Genomic DNA, 21,695 nt, shown 5'->3' with positions numbered 1-21,695 from the left:
CAGGATATCTTTTAGTTACATAGTTCAACTATTCTATTTCTACATGTTGTTTAATATCTATTCAACAAAACTAAGTAAAATAATTCATTTTTAATCGTTGCTTCTATGACATTTAAATTAAATTTTCTATTATTAACACTTAGCCAGTGGGGCTTTGCCAACTATTTTTTTTCTTTAATATTGTACTGCGTTGGTTTGTTATGATTATTTTATTTACTATTTCATATTTTAGTATCTATTTTGCATGCACATTAACCAATATTATTAACATGTTAACAACATCAAAACATGAATAAGTTAGAAAATTAAATACAAAAGCACACTGTTCTTCATTTTAAACAGGTGCATCTCAGAATGTGATTTTTACTTTATGTAAATGATCTACACAGCCACAGGACCCTTTATCTTTTTACTTATTTTCAACGTATTAGAGAGGCAACAAACTCACTGCTAAAATTAAAAACTATTTGCTACAATTGTTTAATACCTTGTTTCTGGATACAGGCTATAGTTTAGCTACAGTCGTGTGATGGGGAAATAGCATTACAAAACTGTAAGTCAGACGATGTTTGGGCAAAATTATGGCCATTCGCGTCCTTTCTATCGTGCAGAAAATAGATTTATGTTCATCTACAATCAAAAACAGAACAACCATTATGAAAAAAATATAAATATAGGCTACCACGAATGTATGTATATGCTTTTTTGTTATAATTTATGTGGATCAAAAATATAGTTTAACTTAAGCGCCCCACACAGCATAATGGCTAAATAATATACTTTAAAGTAGCCAAGTCAAACTTAATCTCTACAGGCCTAGCTAACATCGCGTCTTAATCAAAATCCATAAAATAACTTTACTCTTGAAAAACGAGAGATTTTTCCTGGTAACGTTAGCCTATTCCCGAAGAGTAACTTCTCCATGGCACAAAACCCAATTATGTTAGCATAATTAGCGTTGTGATATGCTTATGTACCCGAAAAAAAGAATAAAAAAACTTCTTGTGATCTAAAAGCAGGCTAATGCCAGTTACATTAGCCATAAAACATTAGCAGAACCTAATTTCTGTTTCTCTGCAGCCTCTCCTACTGTGTCGTAAACTCATGTCTTCCTGACTCAGCTGTTGTGCGCAGGCGCAGTATGACAGTACTGCACCACGGTTTTGCTGTGACGTTTATGACAGAGACAAGTCCGAACAAATATCTCGCTACGAAAAATTATTTTAAGACACAACACTTTGATAAACGAGTCAGTTTCGCTTATTTACGCATTATATTGGAACATGTTATTCATGGAGACCGATAAAAATAAATTACAGCGTTGAACTGATTGTTTTCGCAGTATCATCATCATTTGGTTTTACCTGTGAAGCGAATTAATTTCGAAAATCAATAAAGATGATGAACGTCGAGGATGAACTGACCACAGCAGCAGCCACCGGAAACATTTCCCATGTTCAGTTTTTACTTTCTAACGGAGTGAATGCCAATGTGGTTAACAAATTTAGAAGAACGCCTATACAGGTAGGTTTAGACGCGCTTTAAGAATAAACAACGGAAATAAACAAATGCAAATAAATAAATAAGATTAATTGCAGATATGTAACATTAAATTAGTAACATACAATTCAAAGACTTATTTTGTATTAAAGGTCATATTATTTAACAAATTTAGGCTATTTCATATTTTCACACCTGTTTGACTATATGGGATTTACTTTTCTTTTTTTTTTTTAAATATTAGGCTATTTGTGTATTTATTTTACTCATTTTAGCATGTTTAAGAACCTTTTAGGCTACTTAAACGGCCTGAAACATGTTTACCAATAGCGTGTTATCAACCTATATAATACTAACAACACTTTCTATCTTTTAGTAATGTCATTAATTTTAACATTATAATTTTAACTTATAGCTACATTCTTAGAAATTAGTCCGAAATAAGACAAGGAGTTTTGGATGTATTGTCAAAGTTCAAATTATTCAAAGAAAACTAAAATCTTATTGAAAACGAAAGTCCCAATGTACTATAACTGTGTATAAAAACCAAATGTTTACAATTATATATAAGAGATAGATAGATAGATTTATATACATAACAATAAATAAATAAGACATTTTATAGATCTTAATTTCAGATAAATTTTAAACTATTAAATCATATCTCTATGTGCGAGAAGAATGGCACACTACTTGCTAATTCACTCCCGAAAGCTTTGTTGGCATCGATGGTTTTAAGAAGAACCTTTTGCATCTATGGAGAAAATTTTTGAAAAATGTGCCTTTAAACTATTAAAATGTTTATTTCATTTTTTGACAATAAAAATACTTCTTTTGGAAGCTTTGTAATAGGTTTTCTGTGCGGAACCAGAAGGGCATCACTGCGAAAACCCTTTTCCTCTTATTGCCATGCTTGTTTTTACGAATGTACGTTTAATATTTTGACATTTGTACAGTTGGCCTATATTGACCAAAATAATCAGCCACCACTAGCACAGTCATAGACTAATGGAGTATATATTTTAGACCATACTTATTTTTGCTTGTTTTTATAATCGTGTAGGCCTATTATTATAATATTTGGTGTGAAAGTTTTCATCTAATTTTCACAATGTCCAATGGTTTTACGGTTCATGCTCTCGGTTACGGGACATCAAAAGCCGAAGAGGTAGCCTACAATAAAGTGCGTATAGATATCTTTTAGCACACTTTAAACAGATGGACAGCATACATCCAGAAATCGTAAAAGATTAGGCAATTGTAAAACTTCTGACGAGCATGAATTGCCTCAGAAAAATGTCAATTAAACGAAAGATGTTTAAGAAAATCACAAATGTGAACAAAGCATATTTATGGCATACATTTTATTTAAAATGATTATAGGAATCTTCATAATTAATCATATGAAAAATAAGAATTAGCTACAACACAATTTGTTGCATTTAATTGATTTACTGCCCGTGAATAATTTATTGATAGGCTAAAAGAGTAATGCATCATGCACAGCAATGTTCAGTGCCAGCATGTGCACTGCTTTCGTTCCTATTTAACCAAAAAGTATCTACTTTCCAGATTTCGAGTGATGGCAGTAAAATTATTGATTAAACAAACTTCTTTACAGTGACATCATGACGTTACTGGCGTTTATTTTTTCATGAGACAGCAATTTTCCCCCTCTCCAGGTGATGATGATGGGTAACGCACCTTTGGCTCTTGTGCTGCTGGAACAGGGAGCGGACCCTAATGTGCCTGACCCCGACACAGGGAGCACACCTCTGCACGACGCTGCCAGAACCGGATTCATTGACACCGTGCGGCTTTTAATCCGCTTCGGCGCCGACCCCAATACAAAAGATCACTGCGATTTACGACCAGTGGATGTGGCACAACAGACTGGCAACGTAGACGTGGTTGAATTACTCAATCGTGTTTAAAATGTTTAAAGACTGCATCACTGCATAGCCTAGGCTACTTTAGGTGGTAACCTTATTAATGCACTCAAGTACTTATAATTCTCAATAGCACATGGTCATTCATGTAGTTTGGAGATTCTAATCATTTAAAATTTTATTTCTGTATCTTTTAAGTTTATTTATTATTATTATTTATTATTAGCTAGTCAATGGGAACTTCAATAAAAGGCTACAGACACAAACCATCATACGCTCATGCTAGCCTATAGTTCGCATAATAAAAAGTGTAGACAGCATTATGTCCAAAGATAAATAAATAATTAAATAACATATCCACCTATTTGTTTTTAACCTGAAAAGCATGGCGACAAACATTGAATCAAATGGCTTGCAACGCAAGGACATCCAATATTTTTGGCGAGCTCTTTCTTTTTTCATTTCTTCCGGTTAAACATGCTTTTATTAAGTTTATAATATTGTACGACTAATAAAAATGAAACTTTCTATTTATACCAAGGCATAATTTAAATAATTTTGCTTAACGTGGTTAGCTGTTTGTTAGCTCTGTGTGGTTAAACTGTGTGGGTTAACTGACAAAAGAAACATTTAGTTTGTGCGGGATGTTTGTTAGCCTTTATTCTTAACTGTACTGTAGTGTTGAATTGATAATTGTTTCTTTTTTTCTGGCTACTCAAATACCCGGTGCAAACTAAACCCGTATGTTAATTAAGAGTTTAACCTTAAAAAACTATATATAGCCTAATAGAAAACGAGGCGCTTCATTTTACATGCATAACTCGTTTAACTAAGTGCAGGAAAGTGTATTAAAATCTCTATTTTTTTAGAAAGGCAGAGAGAGGAAAAAAACAGACAGAAAAGTTAAATAAGGCGTCGATGTAAAAGAAAACGGTGTAGATGCAAAGGAAACGAAGCAGGTAACGCTTGTCCAAAAAAAATCACTCCTGCATTTTTGTCCCCCTCACATTTGTATCCAAGTTTGTTACAAATACGCACTTTGTTCTTCATTCTAGAAAAACAAACGTGTTGCTGACTAAGTTACATATTTGCTAATTCAAATATAGTACAATGAATAATATCCACACAAACTGCATAGGGAAAACAGCATTCGTTTATTTGTAGGTATGACAGCCATTTATTAACCAAAATACTTGTATTTATATTTAAGCTATTTATGTCATGCTTATATTTGTGTGATATTGCTACTGCTAATGTAAAAGGCACTAAAACAATTGTAATTATCCCAAGATCCCGTCTTTTCCCTCTACCAGTGCTTTCATGCATATGTCTAAATCTGTTTATTTGTTTGTTTATTATAACTGCACAGCCATTTCAGTGTGGTTAACATACAAATCCCCCTTTTTTTTTTTTTTTGGTTGATGGTGGTAAGAATATTACACTTGTTTAAAGATAAACAACTGCAGTCATAGACACTACATTTTCATGACTTCTCGATGGCAGGATTTGTTAATGTTTGGGCAACATTACTGAGGACTGAGACATCGACTGAAAAACAACCAAGAGAAAAAACAAAATCAGATGTGATGGAAAATGTTCAACTCATATATTATGTTAAGAAAAAAAGCTGCTTTATAATTGCAGTATTTTAATAAAAACTCAACTCACTTTATGTGCATTTATTGTGCTGTCCCAGTCCATCTGGCAGATTTGCGGGATTGCTGTGAGCAGGATGCTGCTAGCCTTATTTGCGTTCTCTTTCATGGTTTTCAAAACATTGTCCACACACACCTAGAATAAAAAAAACAGCTTGGTATTTGCAAGAAAATTATGATACAAAGCAAAAGCGTGTCAATTAAAGCACCAAAAATCTATTAAACATTATTGTTTGTGTATGTTTGTGTATATTTAAGTTTTCTAAAAAAAATGGTAGCTTTATAAAGACATTTAAATAAGGTTTTTATTCATAAACATTGTTCAGACAGCATTTACAGCATTTCAATTAAGCTTAAGTATATCACATCAGCACAATGAGGATTGTTCTCACACATCTATGTATAAACTAGTTAAGCTGTCCAATGTTTATATCAGAATAAAATAAACTAAAAACATCTAAAAATCTTATAAAGTTATCATGTCTCTCACTAGATTTGCATTAAACTGCTCGATTTATGTGGATTAAAAGAAATCTTCATAAAAAACTAAACAAAATCCACATAAAAGAATTTAGATTAGATCTCTTAAGAGTCTCAGGTTTGTTTGCAGTTGCTCTGATAAGGTTGCTGAACTGGACTACATTTTATGCTCAAGTAACAGATAGACTATTGTCTCTAAACTATGAGCCATTTGGTTGTATAATGTCAGGATCTACATTTAACCTACTGCACCGACAGGAAATGTGAACTACACACTTTTTACTTTTTTTTTTATCAACAGTGGTTTCCTCTGGAGGAACTGACTAATTGGCTGCCAACAAACTGTGTATGATTGTCTGTGTATGAATCAGACAGAGATACTGAGAACACCATACAGGGACGGAAGGATGTGATGAAGCAGGGAGTGAAAACTAGAGGTCAGCAGCAGGAACTCGGAAGGCGGACTGAGAAATGCAAGGGGAAGTAAACACCAACACCAACTACCAGTCTTACCGGTCATCCGGCTATCGGAAACAATAATCTGCAGAGAGTTTATTGACTTAAAAATAAATATCCTATAAAAATTCTTCTGAACTAAGATACAAATAACTTGGACGCAGCAACAACACTTTTGCCTATTATAAGGTTCATTCTTTAAAATAGCATTTAAAAAAAATAATAAAAAAAAAAATATATATATATATATATATATAAAAACACATTGTCAAATCTCTTGTTTACAATAAACTATAAAAAAGCACCTAATAACATGAAGCTCTCAATTTAGACTTAAGCACCAAAATAATAATAAAGGCTAAAGCTTAATGGTTTGTATTTGCCACAAACATAAGGACCATTAGAAGAGATGGTCTTGAATGGAACCAAGGCTTTAAATATACATTGACCAGCCACTTTCTTAGGTACACCTTTCCAATGCACATTTCTAATCAGCCAGTTACATGGCAGTAGCTAAATGCATTTAGGCATGTAAACATGTAATGGTGTGGGGGATATTTTCTTGGCACAATTTGGGCCCATTATTACCAACTGTACATCATGTCAACGCCACAGCCTACCTGAGTATTGTTGCTGACGATGTCCATCTCTTTATGACCACAGTGTACCCATCTTCTAATGGCTACTTCCAGCAGGATAACGCGCCATGTTATAAAGTGTGAATCATACTAGACCAGTTTCTTGAACATGACAATGAGTTCACTGTACTCAAATGGCCACCACAATCACAAAATCTCAATCAAATAAAACACCTCTGGGATTTAGTGGAACGGGAGACTCGCATCATGGATTTGCAGCTGACAAATCCACAAAGGATTAAGGCAGTTCTAAAGGCAAAAGGGGGTCCAACTCGGTACTAGTAAGGAGTGCCTAATGAAGTGGCCAGTGAGTGTATATAAACTTGGTTTAAAAAAAACAAAACAATAAAATTATTGATTATTGTTAATATGCAAACACTTTTTATACAAGCTACTGCGCCATAATTAATACATTTATAAATGTCTTAAAAAAGCTTAAATAAAAGCTCAATGATGTAAGATTTATGCCAAAATTATTTGTTTTATTCATTGACTTAATGCCATTGACAAAAAAATATTTAAAAAGGTAAACAGCATTTAAATAATGAATACACTTCATGCAATGTTTGGGTTTCAATAAAGAGTTTCTTCAAGTAAGCTAAGCTCACGTTTTTCACACACAAGCACCATAAAAAGAATAAATTAGGGATAATAATAAGCTTAAGAAAGGGTGGGGTGAGTATAGGGGCTATTTGGAAAGGTCCTGTGTTTTTTTTTTCCCTGTAATTCCATCGTGTAACACGGAAATGATATAATTCACCTTTAATCTTGATGGAAAATCATTATTATTTTAAAAGGGTGTTGGTGAACCATAGTAATAACCAATAACAGCATAATAAAGCGAACTGTTCATCATGTTTTGTAACTTCAAAAACACATTCTCGTAAATGATAAAATTTAACTTTTTTTTTTTTAAATAGTCACTGACAAAATAAATAATAATAGATTTAGCTGCAAGCAGCAATTAAGAAGCCATGCAGTTCAGAGGCAGAATCAGTAATCATGTCAGAAAACACCACTTCAAGAATTTCATGCTTTCATAATAATAATATTAAGGAGGGAAAAAATCTTTTTTTCACCTGTAAAATGTCAAAAGGGGTTAGTGAGAGGTTGCTTTAGCCAAACCCTTTACATCCGAGGAAGAGAATAATCCTGCATTTAAGTCATTAAACAATTTTTATTTTTATTAGTTTTTAATACCCAGACTAATACCTTATTCCTATTATATTATTATTAATAATGATCTTGATTTTAATTTTAGGTCTCATAATGTATTTTGTCGGAAGTTACATGTCCCCTCACCCCAGCTGTGGGTAGATTAGACTGAAAATGGTTACAACAAAACATAAATTGACCATGAATCATTACAACGAGATTCACTGGTTGCATAAATTCTGTTCAGTTTAGTTTCAGTTCCGGAAAAAAAACAAAATGTAGTCCAGTTGGAACTGACTGAAAAAGATTGTATGTTTTATTTAAAGACACATTTCTGAGTCTGCCTTTTGCACAGCATTTTTTGGCTTGTGTGGGAGTAACATCAGAAACGTGCAGCTGTGTACAGTTTAGAGGGAATATTGGCAAGAAGTCAAATGGCTTACAAGAAGCCAGCAAAATACAATGTATTAGCTAAGGACTACTGCTAAGATTTAATTTTAAGATTTAAACTACAACTGTTTATTTAGCTAACTAAATGAAGACATCAAAAGACAAATATTATTTTATATACAGTATAACTTAACCCACATTTTTCACTGAAAGAAAATAAATGAGGATGCTTTTGTTTGACAAAATAAGTCACTACTGTATGTAAACATTGTTTTTACAAACAAGAACGTCCTTTGTGGTCTCAAAAAAAGAGGAATAAGTTTAACTAGGTACACACAAACACACACACACACACACACACACACACACTTCTGCTCACCGCCTCTTCATGCTCTTTCCAGCAGTCATAATCAGTTGCCATCGCAATACTTGCATAGCACAAGCCAGCCTCCTTGGCAAGAACCACCTCCGGTACAGTGGTCATGTTGATGACATCAGCACCCCATTGTCTGAACATAAGGCTCTCTGCTCGAGAAGAGAAACGAGGACCCTCTATGGTCACCATTGTCCCTCGAGTGTGGCACTTCACACCAAGTCCCTGTGCAACCTCCAGGAGCACCTACAAAAGGAGATAAGAAGTTGATAAATAAAACAAGAATAAGATCGACAGAAAGTGAAAGAAACAGCGATCTGGAAAACAGCACTGACCTCTCTAGTCTTGCTGCAGAACGGTTCAGCCATAGGTATGTGGCACACACCTGGAGGGCTGGTGGGTTGCCCATCATAGAATGTCTGAACACGTTTAGTAGTTCTTCAATTCAGTGCGGTGTGCGACAATTTGGAGGAAATAAAAAAGAAATGCATCAAACTAAATGTGATTGTGAAGAACAATAAAGCCAGTTGAACACCAGGGATCAGTTGCACCAGCTGAATGTAAAAAATAAATAACAATGCAGAGCTCTGTAATAATTAGATTGATAATAATACATTTATGATGCAAATTATGTAATTTTCATAATTTAGACGTGCATTGTATTGGGTATTGTTGACAGAAAACTTTTAATTACTTAGATTTAGTGAAAATTAATAAAATCTCATGATTTACAGCAAGCAGGTTTAGAGAATCCAAGCAGTAGTAGTGAAATCAGAATGGGTGTTGATATAAATCTTAATGTCTGCATAACAGCGATAACCTAGGCCATATTTCTGAACAATCTGCCCAAGAGGGAGCATATAAATACTAAATTAAAGTGAAAAGAATTAAATAAAATACTGAAAAATATTAAATATTGCATGAAATACTGCACACTATGACAAGTTTTGCTTGCTACACAACTAAAATGTGCCAGATATAATAGTTTGTCGTTGGGAATTGGCGAATGACATAATCTAGTGGATTTTCTACTGTCATCATCAACAGTGCGCGATTGGGTTTCATGAGGAGTGGTTTTGTAGGGCAGGGGAGGGAGACTGTTTTCAAAGCTTGTATGCTAATGCTTAGCATTTTGACAGATCACCTACTGCACCTTTAATATACAAGTTATAAATATGGAACTTTATCATCCAGTAGTAGCTTTTGTACCTCCATCAATTTTCTCACTGAGAGATTTATTTGTATATGCAATAACTGTATAATTTTATTTAGTCATGTCATATGCAAACAACTGCTCAAATCTCAAAATGCATTTATTATGCAAACAATTAAAATATTTCAGCTATACGTTACTGGGTTAAGACGTTTTAATGCTCTCAAATATTGCAAATCTTCTGTACAGTTAAAAAAACTGTTTGTACTACTCTTGACATGTAAAGCCTGTACAAATACTACAAATGTTTAAGTTTGTTTATTACCACATCAGCAACTCATGGCTATTTTATGGCAGGAATAATATTGATAAAACATATTACTTAATAATAACAACTTCCTAATTCATCAAGATATTATACACAAAATGATAAAAGATAAAACATTCATGCTGAAAAGTAATTGTGTATTTTTTAAGAAATCCATTCATCTATTTTTTAAATAATTGTTTATTCTGCTGTCTTGCCGCCAGGCAATAGCTGCAATTAAACTGAAATGCCTGGTTTTACACCACAATAATTCATTAGTATGGTACAGACCAGGGATGTCCAGACTCGGTCCTGGAGGGCCGGTGTCCTGCTGAGTTTAGCTTCAACTTGCTTCAACACACCTGCCAGAAAGTTTCTAGTATATCTAGTAAGATCTTAATAAGCTGGTTTAGGTGTGTTTGATTAGGGTTGGAGCTAAACTTTCCAGGACACTAGCCCTCCAGGACCGAGTTTGGACACCCCTGGTGTAGACCCTCCTTTTGCAGCCAATGCAGCATTAATTAGTCTTGAGAATGACGGGCACAAATCCTCCAAAGTGGCTAAAGAAATTAAGCCATTCTTCCTTAAGAACAGTGGCCACGTCACTATGATGCTGGTGGAGAAAAACGTTTTGTGACTTGCTCCTTAAAGACAGCCCAAAATGGCTTAATAATACTTAGATCTAATGACAATGCAGGCCACGGGGAACCTCACTTTCATGTTTATCAAACCACTCTGTCTTGCTGTTTGTATTGGTGCATTATTATTCTGGTACATGGCTTTGCCTTCAGGATACAATGTTTGAACCATGCATATGGTCCTTAGAATGGTTCAGATGTCCTTGGCAATGACGCACCTATCTTTTACATGTATTGGGCCAAGAAAATGTTAAGATATTGCAGACCAAACCTACTGATATTGCAAACCAAATTTACTGATCCAGCCCCCATGCTTCACTTTGGGCATGCAACAGTCTGGGTGGTATGCTTCCTTGGAGCTTCTCCAGACCGTAACTCTCTCGAATATTGGAAAGACGGGGAAAGTGAAATGTGCAATTAATGAGTACTGGTCAAATTTCGCTTTGAAACCAACACAAAATTGGCCAATGTTTTAGTTTCATTGTCCAACCCCTGTATATGTTCCCGTCCCAATGAACACAGGTACACACAGCGTAATGTCAGATAACCTAATCCACATATTTTTATCAGGTTTAAAAAATATATGATAATGAAAAGTAGGCAGAGATACTTATTGTCTAACACTTTTTATCATGACTAACACGTCTCTTTTACCTTAGAAAGTGGGTAGATTCAGGAGGGAAAAAAATCTTTTTTTTCACCTGTAAAATGTCAATAGGGGTTAGTGTGAGGTTGCTTTAGCCAAACCCTTTACATCCAAGAAAGACAATAATCCTGCATTTAAGTCATTAAACTATTTTTATTTTAATTAGTTTTTAATACCCAGACTAATACCTAATTCCTATTTCAGCATGATTGTGCCCCAGTGAACAAGGGAATGGCAAAGTTAGGTGAGATTGGTGAGGAAGAACTGTCTGGTCTGCAAAAAGCCCTGACCTCAACCCCAACATCTCTGACAGCTGGAATGAAAGCCAGAAAATCTTGCCCAATATCTGTTTCTGGGTTCACAAATACTCTAATGAATCTATGGGCAAACATCTCTAAAAAACAGAAACACAAAAAAAGTAATCAAAAAGTCTTTCCAGATAATCAGAAGCCATTTAACTACAGGTACACATGAACAGAACAATCCAATCAACTTTACAGCAATATTGTGAAGTATTTCCACATTAAAAATATACTAAACTTCACACAGGGTTATTTTAGTATCATCTCTTCCTCACAGCAAATATATTCTCTGCAATCTCAAATAGGTGTACACTAGAAATCTAAAGGGAAGTTAAAGGGATGGTGGGGTTATGAAGCAAGCAGTATGGGTCAGAGAGCTGTGGTGGTGGAGGGTGGATGGGGAGCAAATGCTAAAGAGTGACAACATACATGTTCCCAATGAATTGTTTTTAAAAAAACCCGTTTTCATTTGTATCTCTAAATTATAGCCCAATAAAAATATAGATCAAAAAACTGTAAGAAAAAAAGTGTTTTACTCCTATCTAATATTTAAGCAGTTTTGATAAAGGGTTAGTTCACCTAAAAATGAAAATGATGTCATTAATTACTCACCCTCATTTCATTCCAACTCCCTGAGACCCCTATACTTTTATTGATGAGAAGCAACTGTTAAATAAAGTCATTATTGTTGTTGTTTTATGAGTGCACAAAAGTATTCTTGTAGTTTAATAATATTATGACTGAACCCCCAAAGAAATACTTGTATTGTTTTGACATGTTTCATGCTTCCTTTCTGAACTGGTTTTTGATTATGTTAAAAATTCACAATTAAATCCATGTATTTATGTTGTGTTCATACATTATTGTTTAGTTAGTAGCTCAGCATTTTCTTCCAATCAAATTGTTTTATCTTTAAAAGGTTCTTTTTTAAAGTGAGAGTAAAAAGAACACTAACCTATCAATGAACTGGTCAATTAAAACGATATCCCCAGGCTGGATATCCTCTCTCAGGGAACCACATGCTGTGGTGACTAACAGATGAGTGCAGCCCTCTTCCTTTAGAGCCCAAATATTGGCCTGGTAATTAACATTGGTTGGCATGATGGTGTGTTGTCTCCCATGCCTTGTAGAAGAGAAAAAGGTTCTAGATTAGATTCAATACTTAATAAATATAAAACAAGCAGACATTTTAAATTAAAAAGTCAATGCAAATGTTTTGTTTTTTACGCAAGAGTGTAATTACCTAGCAAGAAGCACACAATCAACATTCTTTATTTTTCCCAAAATTAGTGCATCTGATGGCTAAAAAGAGAGGGAATAAGTGAAGATAAATACATATCCGGTTCTGCCAATCAAAAAAACTAACTGATGAAATGTACAACAAAAATTATGGGGAAGCCACGATTTAAAATCAAACAATCATCAGTAATTTTGAAACATCTTATACTTATGCAAATATATGTATTAATTTCCAAATGTCCACTTATATGCATGCTGGCAAGAGACACACTTACCTTTCCATATGGTGTGACTACATACCGCTCTGTCCTTCCCTCCAGGATATCTGGATCATCAAGTCCAGATCCACCAATTATACCAATCTGTGAAAAAATGGTCTGTTATAAATACATCCGAAGGTGGGGTGGATGTCAGCAAATAGTTGATTAAAAATAAAACAAAAAACTCTGTACATCAATTTAACAAGACACATATGGTGCATGTAGGAGAGAAATGTTTGTCAAAAGACATATCAGAAGTATCACATTTAATAGTTTTTTTTAAAGAGATCAATTTCCTTACCAGCATCCGTACTGATAACTACTACCAGCAAGTCCTTCATTTTAAGATATTTAAGTGTATTTATTTATCTAAGTTTGTTTACATAATGGCACTGTTTCTTTAATAAAAACAAAATTATTTGCCAAACACTAAGATTCGCCAAAGAAGTGCCAAAAATGACATACTTCAGTAAAAATGTAAAATAAATTGTGGCAAAATTGAGAGTATCATTACTTTAAGAAATGAAGGTCAGTCAGTCCGAAAAATTGGGAAAACTTGGAAAGTTCTAACAGCAGACACATCTCTAGAACAACTGTTAAGAGGAGACTGTCAATCAGGCCTTCATGGTAGAATATCTGCTAGGAAACCACTGCTAAGGACAGGCAACAAGCGGAAGAAACTTGTTTGGGCTAAAAAACAGAAGGAATGGACATTAGACCAGTGGAAATGTGCTTTGGTCTGATGAGTCCATATTTGAGATCTTTGGTTTCAACCACCGTGTCTGTGCTACGCAGAAAAGGCAAACAGATGGACTCTACATGCCTGGTTCCCATCGTAAAGCATGAAGGAGGAGGTGCGATGGTGTGGGGGTGCTTTGCTGGTGACACTGTTGGGGATTTATTAAAAATTGAAAGCATATAGAACCAGCATAGCTACCACAGCATCTTGCAGTGGCATGCTATTCTATCTGGTTTGCGTTTAGTTGGACTTGGACCATCATTTATTTTTTTAACAGGACAATGACCACAAACACACCTCCAGGCAGTGTATGGGCTATTTGATTAAAGAGAGTGATAGGCTGCTATGCCAGATGACCTGGCCTCCACAGTCACCGGACCTGAGCCCAATCGAGATGGTTTGGGGTAAGCTGGACCGTAGAGTGAAGGCAAAAGGGCCAACAAGTGCTAAGCATCTCTGGGAACTCCTTCAAGACTGTTGGAAGACCATTTCAGGTGACTACCTTTTGAAGCTCATCAAGAGAATGCCAAGAGTGTGCATATACAGTGGGGATCGAAAGTTTGGGCACCCCAGGTAAAAATTTGTAGTAATGTGGGTAAAGAAGCCAAGGAAAGATGGAAAAATCTCCAAAAGGCATCAAATTACAGATTAGACATTCCTTTAATATGTCAAAAAAGTTAGATTTTATTTCCATCATTTACACTTTCAAAATAACAGAAAACAAAAAAATGGCGTCTGCAAAAGTTTGGGCACCCTGCAGAGTTAATAGCATGCACTGCCTCCTTTGGAAAGCTGAGACCTGACAGTGTCATGGATTGTTCTCAATCATCGTATGGAAAGACCAAGTGATGTCAATCTCAAAGGTTTTAAATGCCCAAACTCATCCAACTCATCTGATCTTGCCCCAACAATCAGCATCATGGGTTCTTCTAAGCAGTTGTCTAGAAAACTGAAACTGAAAATAGTTGATGCTCACAAAAAAGGGAAAAGGTTATAAGAAGATAGCAAAGCGTATTCAGATGCCAATATCATCTGTACGGAATGTAATTAAGAAATGGCAGTCATCAGGAACAGTTGAAGTTAAAGCAATATCTGGAAGACCAAGAAAAATATCAGACAGAACAGCTCGCAGGATTGTGAGAAAAACAAGTCAAAACCTACGTTTGACTGCACAATCCCTCCAGAAAGATCTGGCAGACACTGGAACTGTGGTACACTTTTCCACTATAAAGAGATACTTGTACAAATATGGTCTTCATGGAAGAGTCATCAGAAGAAAACCTCTTTTACGTCCTCACCACAAAAATTAGCGTTTGAACTTTGCAAATGAACATATAGACAAGCCTGATACATTTTGGAAACAAGTTCTGTGGACCGATGAGGTTAAAATAGAACTTTTGGCCAGAATGAGCAAAGGTACGTTTGGAGAAGAAAGGGCACAGAATTTAATGAAAAAAACCTCTGTCCAACTGTTAAGCATGGAGGTGGTTCAGTCATGCTTTGGGCTTTTATTGCAGCCAGTGGCACAGGGAACATTTCACGAGTAGAAGGAGAAATGAATTCAATAAAATTTCAGCAAATTTTGGATGGTAATTTGATGCCACCTGCAAAAAGCTAAAGTTAAAGAGAGGATGGCTCCTACAAATGGATAATGATCCTAAACACACCTCAAAATCCACAATGGATTACATCAAGAGATGTAAACTGAAGGTTTTGCCATGGCCTTCACAATCTCCTGACCTCAACATTATTGAAAATCTATGGATAGACCTTAAAAGAGCAGTGCATGACAGACAGCCCAAAAATCTCAAAGAACTGGAAGATTTTTATAAGAAAGAATGGGCAAAGATACCTCAAACAAGAATTGTAAGACTCTTGACTGGCTACAAAAAGCAATTACAAGCTGTGATACTTGCCAAAGGGGGCTGTACAAGATATTAACTCTGCAGGGTGCCCAAACTTTTGCAGATGCCATTTTTTTTGTTTTCTGTTATTTTGAAAGTGTAAATGATGGAAATAAAATCTAACTTTTTTGACATATTAAAAGAATGTCTAATCTGTAATTTGATGCCTTCTGGAGATTTTTCCATCTTTCCTTGGCTTCTTTATGCACATTAATACAAATTTTTACCTGGGGTGCCCAAACTTTCGATCGCCACTGTATATATTATATATTAAGAATATATATATATATATATATATATATATATATATATATATATATATATATATATATATATATATATATATATATATATATGAGCAATATCACACAAGTAGCAGTGCAATGTGGCTGCATATCAGCACTGGTGGGAGGCATGCAAGCCGAGTGCCTTAGCATCCCACCAGTGATGATATAAAGCTATGTACCACTGCTATGAGTGTGATGTTGTGTTTATACAACAGTACGGGAGGCATAACCGTGTATATAAAAAAGTAATAAAAAAAAATTAAACACACAGAGTCTAAAAACCCTTTTGTATGAGGAACTACTTTTTTCCGCCATTTATTCACATCCGCAGCAGACATCAGAACAGCAGAAACCATTGCTACTTCACAAACATCACTTTAGAGCTAGTATTTGAATGAATCTCTAGCGTAATGTCTAAAGTGATGACAAAACATGTGATTTTGCGGACATTTTAAGATTCAGTTTACAGATCTCCAAGTATTTTTCTGTTGCAATTAGGAGACCACAATAATAAAAAAAGGATTGTATCCTGAAAAAAGCAGGGCAATCACTACAAGATTACTGATGTGTTTACAATAAGGAAAAATGCTAAACTACAAAAGAGAGAGATGAACTTAGAAAGGCACTTGCCAGTTTTATAATGATTTGATTCGGTGTAGTTTAAAGTTTCAAGAAACCCTTGAGTACTTTTTTGAGATTTTAACAGGTCTGTGTTAGAGTTGGGCCGATTGACAATGCCATCGTCCATTGCCAATGCCCAAACGCCAACACAATGCTGTCGCAAAGCCGGCATCGCCTATCCTCCACCCCGCTGCAAACCCACTCGCGCAAAATACACACTTAGGCTCCGTTTACACTAATAAGTCTTAGTGTTAAAATGGCATTTTAGAACGAAAATGATCCACACCCACACTGTTTTACCTAGCATTTCTGAAAAGCCCTCCGTCCACTGAAAACGCACATCACGTGACCCCACACATACTGTCATGCGCTCCTCTGAGCTCCAGTGAACAGTGCACGTCGGACAGTTTATCAAGGATGTACCGCTGGATCGCGTCTAACTATAGTTGTTAAATGTGATATTCAGACATCCCAAGTCTCCCGGAAGTTCCGGGAGTCTCCCACAAATGCATAGAGATGAGTGATTATCTCCTGGAAATCGTGCATCTCCCTCCCAGTTGAAATAAATAGACATAATAAATAGAAATAGACAGGGCAAGAGACCTGCTGCACTGAGTCTGCATTCAGACCTGGGGATTGAGGGAGAAGTCCTCATTTATAGTGTTTATAAAAAAACGATTATCTTTATAATGCTAGAAATTGTGGTTGTATATGAAATTACAAATAAAAAATTTTAGCAGGGCATTCAATTAGTTTTTTTTCTTTGCATTTTAACTTTGTAAACTATAAAATAATGCTTTACCTCATGGTTTGTGTCTCATTTTGTCAGCCAACTGACAACAGCTGTTCGCTCTCCTCCTTCCCCCCTACTCTGCTGGCCTTGCCCACTCCTGCCTCTTATCGCAGAGCTCCACACCCATTAAAATGCATTTTTTTTTTAAATTCTGAGGTAGATTTAAATCGAATATGTGGGGTTTTATGGCCCTTTAAAATTACGCTGGGTTTTTCCTCATCTATGGGCTTATTATGCGGTCTCTGTTGCCATCTTTTGGATGGCGCTGCATAGTTGCAATCTAAACAACTACATCCTCGACTAAAAAAAGCCTTAGAAGTACATTATGTTGTCCAACTGCTGCAACATTTGTCACAATTATGAGTATGACTAAAGAATGATTGAACATTTTTAAATCCATTTCAGAAATATTTCACATTTAATTAAAATATAATAATTTTTTTTATTACACTAACAAAAAATTGGCCATTGTCTGCCCTGCATTACCACATATCAGCATCAGCATTGACATTCAGAAAAAACATATTTTTCACCTTTGCATTATTTTAAAGTTTCATCTAAAACATTTTCTTAAAAAGTAGTACAAAACAATCTCTTTGCAATCACAAATCACAGTAATCATTTGCCATTATATTGGGGAAATTTTTACAATCATTTAATTACCCAAATCAGTGCTTTGATTTAAGTACAGGCTATAGATTACTGTAAGTAGGTAATATCTAACCACTAATCTGACTCATCACAATTAAGCATTTGAGAATCACATAATTTTAGGTGAGGGCAGAAAGGGTGATTTTTCCCTAGAATAAGTGGGATTTTCCCTTATTTTCGATTAATTTTTTTCAGCTTCTATTCTTTAAGTCTTTGCTCAGAGTAGGGTGAATTAATGTATACTGCTTCATATCAGGATGTGGCCTTTCTATTTTTACATGAATAAAATAGTATAGCTTTTGCAGTACATTGCAGTGTTTAGGTTTGAGTTAAAATGTTATTTCTGAATATATTTAATTTGATTAAAGAAACTCATTTTTTAATATTTGATTTTGTTCAAGTGCTAGTAAATATCATAATTATATTAAAGGTCCTAAACGTTGAAATAAAATTATTATAACTAATTAGCGTTTGATGTTGAACTTATTTTGGTGAGGCAGTGGCGCAGTAGGTAGTGCTGTCGCCTCACAGCAAGAAGGTCGCTGGTTCGAACCTCGGCTCAGTTGCGTTTCTGTGCGAAGTTTGCATGTTCTCCCTGTCTTCACGTGGGTTGCTCCGGAAGACATGCGGTACAAGTGAATTGGGTAGGCTAAATTGTCCATAGTGTATGTGTGTATAAGTGTGTGTGTGAATGTGTGTGTGGATGTTTCCCGGAGATGGGTTGCAGCTGGAAGGGCATCCGCTGCGTAAAAACTTGCTGGATAAGTTGGCGGTTCATTCCGCTGTGGCGACCCCGGATTAATAAAGGGACTAAGCTGTATGTGTGTATAAGTGTGTGTGTGAATGTGTGTGTGGATGTTTCCCGGAGATGGGTTGCAGCTGGAAGGGCATCCGCTGCGTAAAAACTTGCTGGATAAGTTGTCGGTTCATTCCGCTGTGGCGACCCCGGATTAATAAAGGGACTAAGCTGACAAAAAAATGAATGAATGAATGAAAGAAAGTTAACATTGGCTTCACAAAAAACAGACTACACTATAAATAAAGGCTACTCTTAAATGAAACTATGTGTGGGAACATCTAAAAAGATTGTTTAATCGGGCAGAAATTGCACCCTAAATTAGAAAATAATAAATAACCACTTGATAACTGCCATCATTCTAATTTTGAATTTAAGTCAGTGAATCAGTGAGAACTGGAAGATTAACTGTTTTTAATATACCTGTAACTGTCACAAGCTCCCAAATTACAAACTTGTTCATCTCAGAAGTTTGGATAGTGATTCATCTTTTACAAATCGCTTAAGTATTGGTGTCTGCAGTTCAGAGACCAAAATTTAACATTTAGTAAAATATTATACTTGAAGTGTGAAATAACCAGCAGTGTAAAGAAATAAATTACAAATTCTCAAATTACTGTAATCGAGTCATTTTTCTAAGGAATTATAAGTTATCAAAAAATAAGTAAACACAAAAATGTGTACTTTTACTTTCCCTTGAGTACATTTTAGTGCTGTATTGGTACTTTTACTCCACTACTTCCCTATACTGATGACAAGATGATGGATGTTTACTGTATGATGACCGAAATGGCCTTAAACACACAGCAGACACAAGATGTCAACATGACATAAGATTGACGTTGCAGCCCAAAGTCGTGGGGATGTTGCATTTTGTTTGAAAATGAAAAATGTGTTGACATCAGAACCCAATGTCAGGCTGACTTCAATGTCCAATGACCAATCTAAATTCAACCAAACATCAACGTCTAATGATGTTACAGCTTGACATTTTGTAGACAATACCCCTATGATCTCTATCAGACGTTGGATTTTGGTTGCCATACCTGACAAATAAATGTTAGTATTTGATGTCAATATTACATTGGTTTAAGATATTGGCTCAGCGTTGGATTTTGGTCACTTTTTTAACACAATCTAAAATCAACCAAATATCGACGTCATCTGATGTCATTATTGGACAACAAAATAACGTTGTCCTTAGACACTGGAAAGATGTTGAATTTTGGTGTCCTGTCATCACAATCAAATTTAAAATAATATTAGCAACTTATGAAGTTGTGTGCCTGCTGGGCAATAACTAAATGCACAACAGAATGTTACGTTTAAACACATTCACAAATTAGATGTAAATGCATCAGCTTTTTGCACCGTAATACTCACTACTCTTGAGTACTTTTGAAAGGTCTACTTTTTACTCATACTTTAAAAAATATAAAAACAGATACTTTTACTCTATTTGCACTACATTTTTAGGCAAGTAATGGTAATTTTACATAAGTATTTTTTTCAGTACTCTTTTCACCACTGGAAATAACTAAACAGTGGTCTTAAATTTTCTCAAGTCAAGGGTTGGAGCCAGAATATGGAAACTGCTTACATTCTAGCTTAAAAAGCAGACATCATGGACATTACCAACAGTTGACGTAAGGAAGTCAACTGTTGAATATTGTATTTGTGGCATTATTTTGTGGATTTTATAGATGGTGCTATTTTCCATGTGGAAAAAATCAGCATACTGGTTAGGCAGGTTTTGACACATGGCTGCTGGTTTAAGATAGCTTTTGCTAATTATGAGCTGGTTAAAACCAGAAAAGAATCAGCTAATGACCAGCAAGAACCAGCTTAAACCCACTAATGACCATAAAGAACTAACTGAAACAAGCAATAACCTGCCTTAACTAGCTGATGACAACTATTAACCAATTTTAATCAGCAGCCACGAGTTAAAAAAAAAATACATTTTTTGGTCAAAGTTGTTGATAAAACTTTTAAGTTTTACACTTCTATAAAAATCATTCTCCTCTCACTCACGTGAAACGTAATTTTATTTTACATGTGCAGCACCAACAAATACTTGTGCCCATTTAAGCCTTAAATACTTCATGACTAACGTTAGTTTCTTTTTGTTGTTATTTCGTGTGTCTTTTACCTACCTATAATATTACAATTTAATATAACGTTAACCCTTCCCATGTAGACACGAGGTACTCTCTAGCATTATTAGCTAGCATCATTGCTTCTCCATCAACCAGGAAATTGTTTGGCAGTGATCCGTGTGGTGGTACCTGGTTATTCTCTTCATGCTAAATAAAATGCGAAACTGAAAACTGGCATTAAAATATTAGAAAAGCTTTATATTTTGACGAATACAGTAGACTGATTTACAGCATAATGTTCATTCCAGGACCCAAGTGATCCAACATTTGGTAAGTTCACGTTAAAACGCGGAAGTATCCCATTTTTAAACTATTTTCTCACATATATCTTGTGTTGTATTTCATGATGACACTGTTCAAATTACCTTTACGTGACTGTTTGATGTCATTTTCTTCAAAGTGCAGAAAAATACCAAGAGAGCTTTCTACTTCTTTCTTGGGTGTCGCTGCGCAAACGAAGAAAGTGCATTAGCGCCCCCTAATGTGGAGTAACTTACAAACAATCAAAACTACAGACGGTATCAAGTTAGATGTAAACTAGGATCAGGGACATTCTGTGCATGGGAATTGGGAACACAATAATAATAAATACAAAAAAAAATGATGTTTTCACCATCGAGAAAATACATGTATTTGAAAAATTATGTGTTAGATCTCTGCATTT

The 21,695-nt window shown here is 35.1% G+C and overlaps 3 protein-coding genes across 7 annotated transcripts in view; 1 reads left to right on the top strand and 2 right to left on the bottom strand.

Annotated features, from left to right (window-relative positions):
* LOC137490010 (uncharacterized) overlaps positions 1-21,695 on the bottom strand; it is a 692,802-nt gene that overhangs the window by 214,042 nt on the left and 457,065 nt on the right. The window lies entirely within an intron of this gene.
* On the top strand, positions 1,137-4,696 carry cdkn2a/b (cyclin-dependent kinase inhibitor 2A/B (p15, inhibits CDK4)). Its single transcript, XM_002660468.7, has 2 exons — positions 1,137-1,524; positions 3,183-4,696. Exons 1-2 carry the CDS (start codon positions 1,399-1,401, stop codon positions 3,432-3,434), a joined length of 378 nt encoding a protein of 125 aa, XP_002660514.1. The 5' UTR covers positions 1,137-1,398; the 3' UTR covers positions 3,435-4,696.
* Positions 4,525-21,487, bottom strand: mtap (methylthioadenosine phosphorylase). 2 transcript variants are annotated; one of them, XM_073923090.1, is made up of 8 exons: positions 21,397-21,487; positions 13,097-13,183; positions 12,826-12,884; positions 10,477-12,705; positions 8,872-10,308; positions 8,543-8,782; positions 5,058-5,180; positions 4,525-4,937 (listed from the first exon to the last, which is right to left on the bottom strand). In XM_073923090.1, the coding sequence occupies exons 5-8, from the start codon at positions 8,902-8,904 to the stop codon at positions 4,899-4,901; spliced, it is 435 nt and encodes a 144-aa protein (XP_073779191.1). In that variant the 5' UTR covers positions 8,905-10,308; positions 10,477-12,705; positions 12,826-12,884; positions 13,097-13,183; positions 21,397-21,487; the 3' UTR covers positions 4,525-4,898.

This window comes from Danio rerio, chromosome 1, assembly GCF_049306965.1.
Source record: "Danio rerio strain Tuebingen ecotype United States chromosome 1, GRCz12tu, whole genome shotgun sequence".
In the NCBI taxonomy this organism is placed as follows: domain Eukaryota; kingdom Metazoa; phylum Chordata; class Actinopteri; order Cypriniformes; family Danionidae; genus Danio; species Danio rerio.
The sequence above is the reverse complement of the archived record's forward strand: the minus strand, read 5'-3'. Positions and strand labels throughout refer to the sequence as shown.